We start from the raw sequence: 10,075 nt of genomic DNA, 5'->3' as shown, positions 1-10,075 counted from the left end.
AATGTTTCAGTATGATATTGGTATTTTGTTTGGATGAGTTAGCATTTTCTGTTTGCTCTCCTTCATTTTCATGAGTGTTTCCTTTGTCAGGCAATTTAAATAGTTTGCCAGCCGGGCTCTTGGTGGCGAAGTTGGTTAAGCCTCTGACACTTGATTTTGGCTCAGGTAATGGTCTCAGAGGTGTGAGGTCGGGCTCTGTGCTGACAGTGAGGAGCTTGCTTGGGAATTTCTCTCTGGGTCTCTCCTCTCTCCCTCTCCATCTCACTCTGTCCCTCCACTGCTTGTGCTCACTCTCTCTCACACAAAATAATAAATAAACTGAAAAATTAAAGCAATAAAAATTTGTCAGCAATGTGTTTCAGATGGATGTGTGTATATTTGTGCACATGTGCATGAGAACGAACCACGGTTTGTTTTTATTTGCTCTTCTGAGAAGGTGTTAAGGAGGGGATGTTCCCTGTTGTTGCATATTTAGACTGTGCCTGATACCTTTATAATTAATTCTATTAAGAAATTGTTGGTGCATAGATTCTGTTTTGTGGATACCACTGGTCACATCTTCACAGGAAATCAAAGGAGTTCTAAAACAGTGTGAATTACCGCATCCTTTATTCCATTGCTATCAACATTTATTTTATGCCAGATTTGTACCCGTTTCTTTCACACATTGGTTTGAAAGAAACTTGCTTCATATATTAAATCTCTTGGAAGAGTTAAAAATGTGCTGGATGCCTACCCTTCTGAATATGATAGAACTGAAATACTCGTGTCCTGATGCCTCTTTCGTTGGTATGTTACTATGCTCATTCAGTACTGTGCAGCTGGATGGAAATGGTCATCAGACGAGCCTTAGAGCTGGCATTGTGTTTGATCTAGAGTGACTGTCTCTGCAGGCTAGCTTCCAGAATGGTGATCATTCATATAATATACATGGGTGTTGGAGAGTTTGTATACTACCGATATATCCTTTCCTTTAGGCCTTTCCTTGTACTAAGTTAAGGTTAGCATTATAGCTCTTCGACTTGTCATGGCTTTGAGAATGTATCTGTGTTTATCTCTATATATTTACCCAAGTAATTATTTTATCCTAGGCACTGATGCAAAGCATTACACTTTGTACATAGGTCACCCATTTGGATAATGCTTTAAAATGTTGTGACTAGAATGGTGATATGGAGTAATCCTACCTCTTTGAGGAATTTTATGAAGGTTGGTGTAATTACTCTAATGGAGTAATGTGTGAAACACAAATCTGCAGAAGGAAGAATTGAGTGTTGGCCCCTGGATTTTAGAGTTCTGGTTCCAAAGGACTCTGCACAGCCGATGAATTTTCAGAGTTCTTGTTAAATTGGCATGGTAATTTTAAGCATCTTTGGGGTTAACATTAAGGACTGTTTGAATGGTGTTGTTGTCAGGTTTTCTCTCATGGAGTATTTGTTTTACTTCCACACACACACAAAGAAACCTGATATTTGTTTGTATGCAGAACTAGCAGCGATGTGTTGAATGTAACTGAATTCTTTGTAGAAATATATTCCAGGGCATAGATTCGTATAACTGAATTTATTTTCGAGATCATGTTGTATCATGACCTGTGCCATGTGTGGTGTGTGTATTCCAGTTGTGTGAAATTATGAGATACATATGAAAAATAATGAATCTGGGGTGCCTGGGTGGCTCAGTCGGTGAAGGGTCTGACTTCGGCTCTGGTCAAGATCTCACTGTTTGTGAGTTCAAGCTCCATGTTGGGCTCTGTGCTGACAGCTAGGAGCCTGGAGCCTGGTTCAGTTCTGTGTCGTCTTCTCTCCCCCATTTCCCCACTTGCACTCTGCCTTTGTCTCTCTCTCAAAGATAAATAAACATTAGAAAAAAATTTAAAAATGCTGACTATCACTCTATGTGCATCACTTTCCTATTCTTTCTGATTTCCCTCCCTCTTTTCCCTTATCCGATTTTCTCTGAAATGCACACATATTTTTATTTTATTTCATTTATTTTATTGATTTTAAATTCTCTTTTTTATTTTTTTGAATTTACATCCAAATTAGTTAGCATATAGTACAACAATGATTTCAGGAGTACATTCCTTAATACCCCTTACCCATGTAGCCCATCTTCCCTCCCACAACCCCTCCAGCAACCCTCAGTTTGTTCTCCATATTTATGAGTGCCTTCTGTTTTGTCCCCCTCCCTGTTTTTATATTATTTTTGCTTCCCTTCCCTTATGTTCATCTGTTTTGTCTCTTGAAGTCCTCATAGGAGTGAAGTCATATGATTTTTGTCTTTCTCTGACTGACTAATTTCACTTAGCATAATACCCCCCAGTTCCATCCACGTAGTTGCAAATGGCACGATTTCATTCTTTTTTGATTGCTGAGTAAGACTCCATTGTATGTTTATACCACATCTTCTTTATCCATTCATCCATTGGTGGACATTTGGGCTCTTTCCATACTATGTCCATTGTTGATAGTGTTGCTATAAACACGGGCATGCACACACATATTTTATAGTACTTTCAGCCTATTAGGCTGACACTGAAAGACATTTTGTACCTATGACGGATGCAGACACAGGTCCATTATTTGATTTTTCTTACATTAAATATTATGATTTTCTTTTCTGATAATATAGAATTAATTAATATGAACGATGGCAATTTCATGAGTCCATAATTTATTCAAAGAGTTACTTATACAATCCCATGCCCTGTCTTATAACATGCTAAATTCACATCCTGCCAACATTTTATTGCTTTGAAGGTTGCTTTTAAAAATTGCTAAATGCTTGGTCTTGACAGGAAACATGTGATAAGAAAGGATGGACCCGAAAAATGGAAGTTCTTTCACTGGCTTTATCCTGCTGGGTTTCTCTGACCGGCCTCAGCTGGAGCGAGTCCTCTTTGTGGTTCTTCTCATCTTCTATCTGCTCACCCTGCTGGGAAACACAACCATCATTGCATTGTCCCGCCTGGACCCACACCTGCAGACACCCATGTACTTTTTCCTGTCCAACCTAAGCTTTCTGGACCTGTGTTACACGACCAGCACTGTTCCTCAGCTGCTGGTTCATCTCAGGGCAGCAGACAAGTCTATCTCTTTCGGTGGTTGTGTAGCTCAGATGTTCGTCTCTCTAGGGTTGGCATCTACAGAATGCATTCTGTTAGGGGTGATGGCATTTGACCGCTACGCAGCCGTCTGCAGGCCCCTGCACTACACAGTGATCATGCACCCCCGTCTGTGCACCCTGATGGCTTCTGCATCGTGGTTCCTTGGTTTTGCCAACTCCTCATTGCACACGGTGCTCACCTTCCTTGTACCACTCTGTGGGAGAAATAAAATAGACCACTTCTTTTGTGAGGTCCCCCCACTGCTCAAGCTTGCCTGTGTTGACACCACTGTGAATGAGTCTGAGCTCTTTGTCAGTGTGATCATTCTCCTCATACCTGTGGCTTTAATCACGTTCTCCTATGGTCAGATTATCAAGGCAGTGTTCAGAATAAAGTCAGCTTCAGGGCAGAGGAAAGCTTTTGGGACATGTGGGTCCCACTTCACAGTGGTCTCCCTGTTCTACGGCACAGGCATCTACATTTACCTCCAGCCCAGCAACAACTACTCCCAGGATCAGGGCAAGTTCGTTTCTCTCTTCTACACCATCGTCACCCCCATGGTCAACCCCTTTATATATACCCTGCGGAACAAGGATGTGACTGGAGCAATGAAGAAGGCGCTTTGTAGGGGCTATGACTCCAGATGACTTGGTACAGAAGACCCTGTGATGGAACACTTTGAATGTAGAGCCCTTAAGATTTTGTGTCTGGACCTGTCATCCAACGTTTCCGCTGATGACTCATGAGAATTACCCTACTTCATTGTTTTAAGCAACGAGTGTTCATGGATTCAACAGTGCAAGAGAGTTCCCATTTCTAAATATCCTTGACAACACCTGTTGTTTCTTGTGTTGTTGATTTTAGCTATTCTCACATGGATGAAGTGACATATCATTGCGTTTTTGGTTTGTATTTACCTGATGATCAGTGACGTTGAGCATGTTTTGATATGTTTTTTTTTTGTCATCATGTTGTCTTCTTTGGAGAATGTCTATTCATGTATTCTGGCCATTTTTAATTGGATCATTTGTATTTTGGGCATTGTAATTATAAGACCTTTATAAATTACGATATAAACCCTTTATTGGTTATGTCATTTGTCAATATCTTCTCTCATTCAGTAGTTTTCTTTTAACTTTGAAACACAAGTAAGTTTGAAATATTTTTCAAATTATTTTATTCTAGTTTTTTAATTAAGTGTTTTTACTTATTTCTCTTTATCATAAATATTATTTCTTTTTTCAAATAAATGTATTTATTTCAATTCAAGTTAGTTAACAGATAGTGTTGTATTGGTTTCAGGAGTAAAACCCAGTGATTCATCACTTACATATGAAGCCATGTACTCTTCCCAAGAAGTGCCCTCCTAATACCCATCACACATTTAGCCCATGCCCCCACTCCTCTCTCCTCCAGCATCCCTCAGTTTGTTGTTTGTATGTAAGAGTCTCCTATCGTTTGCCTCTTTCTGTTTTTCTTTTTTTTTCCTTCCCTTCTCCTCAGTTAATCCATTACATGTCTTAAATTCCACATATAAGTGAAATCATGATATTTGTCTTTCTCTGATCGATTTATTTCACTCAGCAAAATACAGTCTAGTTCTATCTATGTCGCTGCAAATGGCAAGATTTCATTATTTTTGACTGCTGAGTAATACTCCATCGCATATATTTACCAGTTCTTCTTTATCCATTCATCCATCAATGGACAGTTGGTCTCTTTCCATAATTTGGCTATTGTCGATAGCACTGCTCTTGTGCAGTGGGGTGCATGTGCCCTTTTAAAACAACACACCTGTATCCCTTGGATGAACACCTACTAGTGCAATTGCTGGGTCATAAGGTAGTTCTATTTTTAATTTTTTGAGGAACCCACATAGTGTTTTCCAGAGTGGCTGCACCAGCTTACATTCCCACCAGCAGTGCAAAAGAGATCCTCTTTCTCTCATCCTTGCCAACATCTGTCGTTGCCTGAGTTGTTAATGTTAGCCATTCTGACAGGTGTGAGGTGATATCTCATTGTGGTTTTGATTTGTATTTCCCTGATGATAAGTGATTTTGAACATTTTTTCATGTGTTTGTTAGCCACCTGGATGTCTTCTTTGGACAAGTGTGTATTCATGTGTTTTGCCCATTTCTTCACTGGATTATTCATTTTTTGAGTTTGATAAGGTCTTTATAGATTTTGCATACTAACCCTTTATCTGATATATCATTTGGAAATATCTTCTCCCATTCCGTAGGTTGCTTTTATTTGCTGATTGTTTCCTTCACTGTGCAGAAGCTTTGTATTTTGCTAAGGTCCCAATAATTCATTTTTCTTTCTGCTTCCCTTGCCTCTGCAGATGCGTTGAGTGAGAAAGTTGCTGCTTCCCAGGTCAAAGAGGTTTTTGCCTGCTTTCTGCTCTAGGATTTTGATGGCTTCCTGTCTTACATTTAGGTCTTTCTTCCATTTTGAGTTTATTTTTGTGTATGGTGAAGGAAAGTGGTGAAGGATCATTTTTCTGTATGTTGCTGTCTAGTTTTCCCAGCACCATTTGCTGAAGAGACTTTATTTATTCCATTGAAAATTCTTTCCTGCTTCGTCAAAGATTGGTGGCCATACATTTGTGGGTCCATTTCTGGGTTCTCTTATTGTGGAGAACACTCAGTTCCATTGATCTGAGTGTCTGGTTTTGTGCCAGTACCATACTATCTTGATCACTACAGCTTTGTAACACATCTTATTTTTTCCCTCAGAAATGCTTTGTGTGTGTTTATTAATTCCTCAAAACAAGCCTGTGAGGCAGGTGCCATTAATTATTGATAACTGCCCTTTAGCTTTGTAACAATTTGAATCTTGGAACACTGCAGAGAAATGGTAAGGGAGGAATAATCCCCTAATCTCAGCCAGGTGGGAATTCTGGATTTGCCTTGTCTTTTGACTTTTTGTTTTGACTAAATTTCTCTGAGCTTTGTTATCTTCACTGAATATCTCTATTACAATCCTGTTATCAAAAATCATATTGTACTTAGGCACCTGGGTGGCTATTCAGTTAAGCTGTAATACGTCTTGCAGTCCAGCATCGTGATACCTCCAGCTTCGGTTTTCTTTTTCAAGATTGCTTTGTCTATTTAGTTGTTTTCCGGTTCCATACAAATTTTAAGATTGTTCTAGCTCTGTGAAGAATGCGGGTGTTGCTTTGATAGGGATTGCATTGAATATGTTGATTGCCTGAGTAGTATCGACCTGTTAACAATCTTTGTTCTTCCCATCCAGGAGTATGGAACATTTTGCCCTTTTCTTGTGTGTCTTCTTCAATGTCTTTGATAAGTTTTCTATAGTTTTCAGTGCATTGATTTTTCACCTCTTTGGTTATGCTTATTGGTGGGTATTTTACGGGTTTTGGTGCACTGGTAAATGGGATCGATTTCCTGGTTTCTCTTACTGTTGGTTCATTATTGGTGTATAGGAATGCAATGGATTTCTGTGCATGGATTTTACATCCCGCAACCTTGCTGAATTCATGGATCAGTTCTAGAAGTGTTTTCGTGGAATCTTTTGGGTTTTCCACATAGAGTGTCATATCATCTGTGAGGAGTGAGTGTGTCTTCCTCCTGGCTTATTTGGAGTCTTTTATTCCTCTGCGTTGTCTGATTGCTGAGTCTACGACTTCGGATACTATCTTGAGTAACAGTGGTGAGAATGGGCATCCTGTCCTGTTCCTGATCTTAGGGGGAAAGCTCTCAGTTTTTCCCTATTGAGGACGATAGTAACATTAGGTCTTTCATTTATGGCATTTGTGATCTTGAGGTATGAGCCTTCTAGCCCTACCTTTTTGAGGGTTTTTGTCAAGAAAGGATGCTGTATTTTGTCAAATGCTTTCTCTCCATCTATTGAGAGGACCATGTGGTTCTTGTCCTTTCTTTTAGTGATGTGATGTATCACACTGATTGATTTGCAGATATGGAACTAGCCCTGTGTCCCAGGTATAAATCCCACTTGGTCTTGTTGAATAATTCTTTTAATGCATTGTGTGATTTGGCTGGCTATTATCTCATTGAGGATTTTTGCATCCATATTTATCAGGGAAATTGTTCTGTAATTCTCCTTTTGAGTGGGTTCTTTGTCTGGTTTTGGAATCAAGGTAATGATGGTCTCATAGAATGCGTTTGTAAGGTTTCCTTCCATTTCTATTTTTGGCATGGCTTCAAAAGAATAGGTGTTAACTCTTCTTAAAATATGTGGTAGAATTCCCCTGGAACGCCATCCAGCCCTGGACTCTTGTTTTTTGGGACAGTTTTGATTACTAATTCGATTCCTTTACTGTTTATGGGTGTGGTAAAAGTTTCTGTTTCTTCCTGTTTCAGTTTTGGTTCTTTATGTGTTTCTAAGAATTTGTCCACTTCTTCCAGATTGCCCATGTTATTGGTGTCTAATTGCTCATAATATTCTCTTATTATTGTTTATATTTCTGCTGTATTGGTGGTGATCTGTCCTCTGTGAATCTTGATTTTTTAAAAATATTTTTTAATTGTATTTTTTAAAGTTTACATCCAAATTAGTTAGCATATAGTGCAACAGTGATTTCAGGAGTAGATTCCTTAGTGGCCCTTACCCATTTAGCCCATCCCCCCTCCCACAATCCCTCCAGTAACCCTCTGTTTGTTCTCCATATTTATGAGTCTCTTCTGTTTTGTCCCCCTCCCTGTTTGTATATTTTGTTTCCCTTCCCTTATGTTCATCTGTTTTGTCTTTTAAAGTCCTCATATGAGTGAAGTCATATGATTTTTGTCTTTCTCTGACTGACTGATTTCACTTAGCATGATAGCCCCCAGTTGCATCCACGTAGTTGCAGATGGCAAGATTTCATTCTTTTTTATCGCCGAGTGATACTCCGTTGTATGTATATATATACCACTTCTTTATCCATTCATCCATCAGTGGACATTTGGGCTCTTTCCATACTTTGGTTATTGTCGATAGTGGTGCTATAAACATGGGGGTGCATGTGTGCCTTTGAAACAGCACACGTGTATCCCATGGATAAATGCCTAGTAGTGCAATTGCTGGGTTGTAGGGTAATTCTCTTTTTAGCTTTTCGAGGAAACTCCATACTGTTTTCCAGAGTGGCTGCACCAGCTTGTATTCCCATGTGATTCTTTATTTTATTTATTTGGGTCCTTTCCTTTTTATTTTTGATCAAACTGGATATGGATTTATCATATTGGTTAACTCTTTCCAAGAGCCACCTTCTGATTTCATTGATCTGTTCTACTGGGTTTTTTGGTTTTGATAGCCTTACTTTCTGCTCTAGTCTTTATTATTTCCTGTCTTCTGCTGGTGTGGGGTTTTATTTGCTGTTCTTTTTCCAGCTCTTTAAGGTGTAAGGTTAGAGCCTTCTTCCATCTTTAGCAAGGCCTCGATTGCTATATAGTTCCCTCTTATGACCACCATTACTGCATCCCATAGGTCCTGGGCTTTGGTGTTATCATTTTAATTGGCTTCCATGTACTTTTTAATTTCCTCCTTAATTTCTTGGCTAGCCCATTCGTTACTTAGTAACATTGTCTTTAGTCTCCAAGTATTTGTTATCTTTCCACCTTTTTTCTTGTGATTGATTTCGAGTTTCATAGTGTTGTGGTGTGAAAATATGCGTGGTGTGATCTTCATCTTTTTTGCTCATTGAGGGCTGATTTATGTCCTGGTATGTGATGTATTCTGGAGAATGTCCCATGCGCACTTGAGAAGAATGTGTATTCCGTTACTTTAGGATGAAATAATTCTGAATATATCTGTTAAGTCCATTTCATGTAGTGTGTCATTCATAATCATTGTTTTTTTGTTGATTTTCTGTTTAGACGATATGTGCGTTGCTGCCAATTGAGTGCTGCAGTCCATTACTATTATGGTATTATTATCAATGAGTCTTTGTGTGTGTGATTAATTGATTTATAAATTTGGGTGCCTAACGTTTCGAGCATAAATGTTTACAGTTGTTAGATCTTCTTGATGGATAGGCCTGTTAATTATGATATAATACCCTTCTTGATCTTTTGTTACAGCCTGTATTTAACATTTTTTTAACCTTTATTGATTTTTGATAGAGATAGCATGAGTGACGGAGGGGCAGAGATAGAGAGAGAGAGAGAGACAGGGAGACACAGAATCCAGGTACCAGGCTCTGAGCTGTCAGCACAGAGCCCAATGACGTGCTCGAACTCATGTACTGTGAGATTTTTGACCCAAGCAGAAATCAGACACTTAACCGACTGAGCCACCCAGGCACCTCAGTCTTTATTTTAAAATCTAGATTGTCTGATATAAGTATGGCTACTCTGGCTTTCTTTTTGTGACCATGAGTAAGACAGACGTTTCTCCATCCCCTTACTTTCAATCTGAAGGTGTCTTTAGGTCTAAAATGAGTCTCTTGTAAACAGTGTATGGACGGATCTTGTTTTCTTATCCATTCTGTTATCCTATGTGTTTTGATTGGAGTGTTTAGTCCAGTATTGCCATTATGTTTCTCGTGGAGTTGGAGTTTCTGGTGGTGTTGTCTGTACCTTTCTAGTCTTTGTTACTTCTGATCTTTTTGGGTTTTGGTGTTTTTGTTTGTTTGGTCTTTTCTCTTCTCAGACAGTCGCCCTTAAACTTTCTTGCAAGGCTGGTCTAGTGGTCATGAGCTCCTTGAATGTTTGTTTGTCTGTAAACTTTTTATTTCTCCTTCTATTTTTAATGACAGCCTTGCTGGATAAATCATTCTTGGCTGCATATTTTTCTGACTCAGAGCGTTGACTATATCCTGGCACTCCTTGCTTGCCTGCCAAGTTTCTGTGGATAGGTCTGCTGTGAACATGATCTGTCTTCCCTTGTAGGTTAAGGATTTTTTTCCCTTGCTGCTCTCATGATTCTCTCTTTGCCTGAGTATTTTGTGAATTTGACTATGGTATGCCTTGTTGATGGTCCGTTTTGGTTGAATCTAATGAG

At 39.1% G+C, this 10,075-nt stretch overlaps 1 protein-coding gene across 1 annotated transcript; it reads left to right on the top strand.

Annotated features, from left to right (window-relative positions):
- The first annotated feature begins 2,774 nt into the window (after positions 1–2,774).
- Positions 2,775–3,756, top strand: LOC128315743 (putative olfactory receptor 2B8). Its single transcript, XM_053223299.1, has one exon. It carries the CDS (start codon positions 2,821–2,823, stop codon positions 3,754–3,756), a length of 936 nt encoding a protein of 311 aa, XP_053079274.1. The 5' UTR covers positions 2,775–2,820.
- The last annotated feature ends 6,319 nt before the right edge of the window (positions 3,757–10,075 follow it).

The sequence above is a fragment of the Acinonyx jubatus genome, chromosome B2 (assembly GCF_027475565.1).
Source record: "Acinonyx jubatus isolate Ajub_Pintada_27869175 chromosome B2, VMU_Ajub_asm_v1.0, whole genome shotgun sequence".
Classification (NCBI taxonomy): Eukaryota; Metazoa; Chordata; class Mammalia; order Carnivora; family Felidae; genus Acinonyx; species Acinonyx jubatus.
The sequence above is the reverse complement of the archived record's forward strand: the minus strand, read 5'-3'. Positions and strand labels throughout refer to the sequence as shown.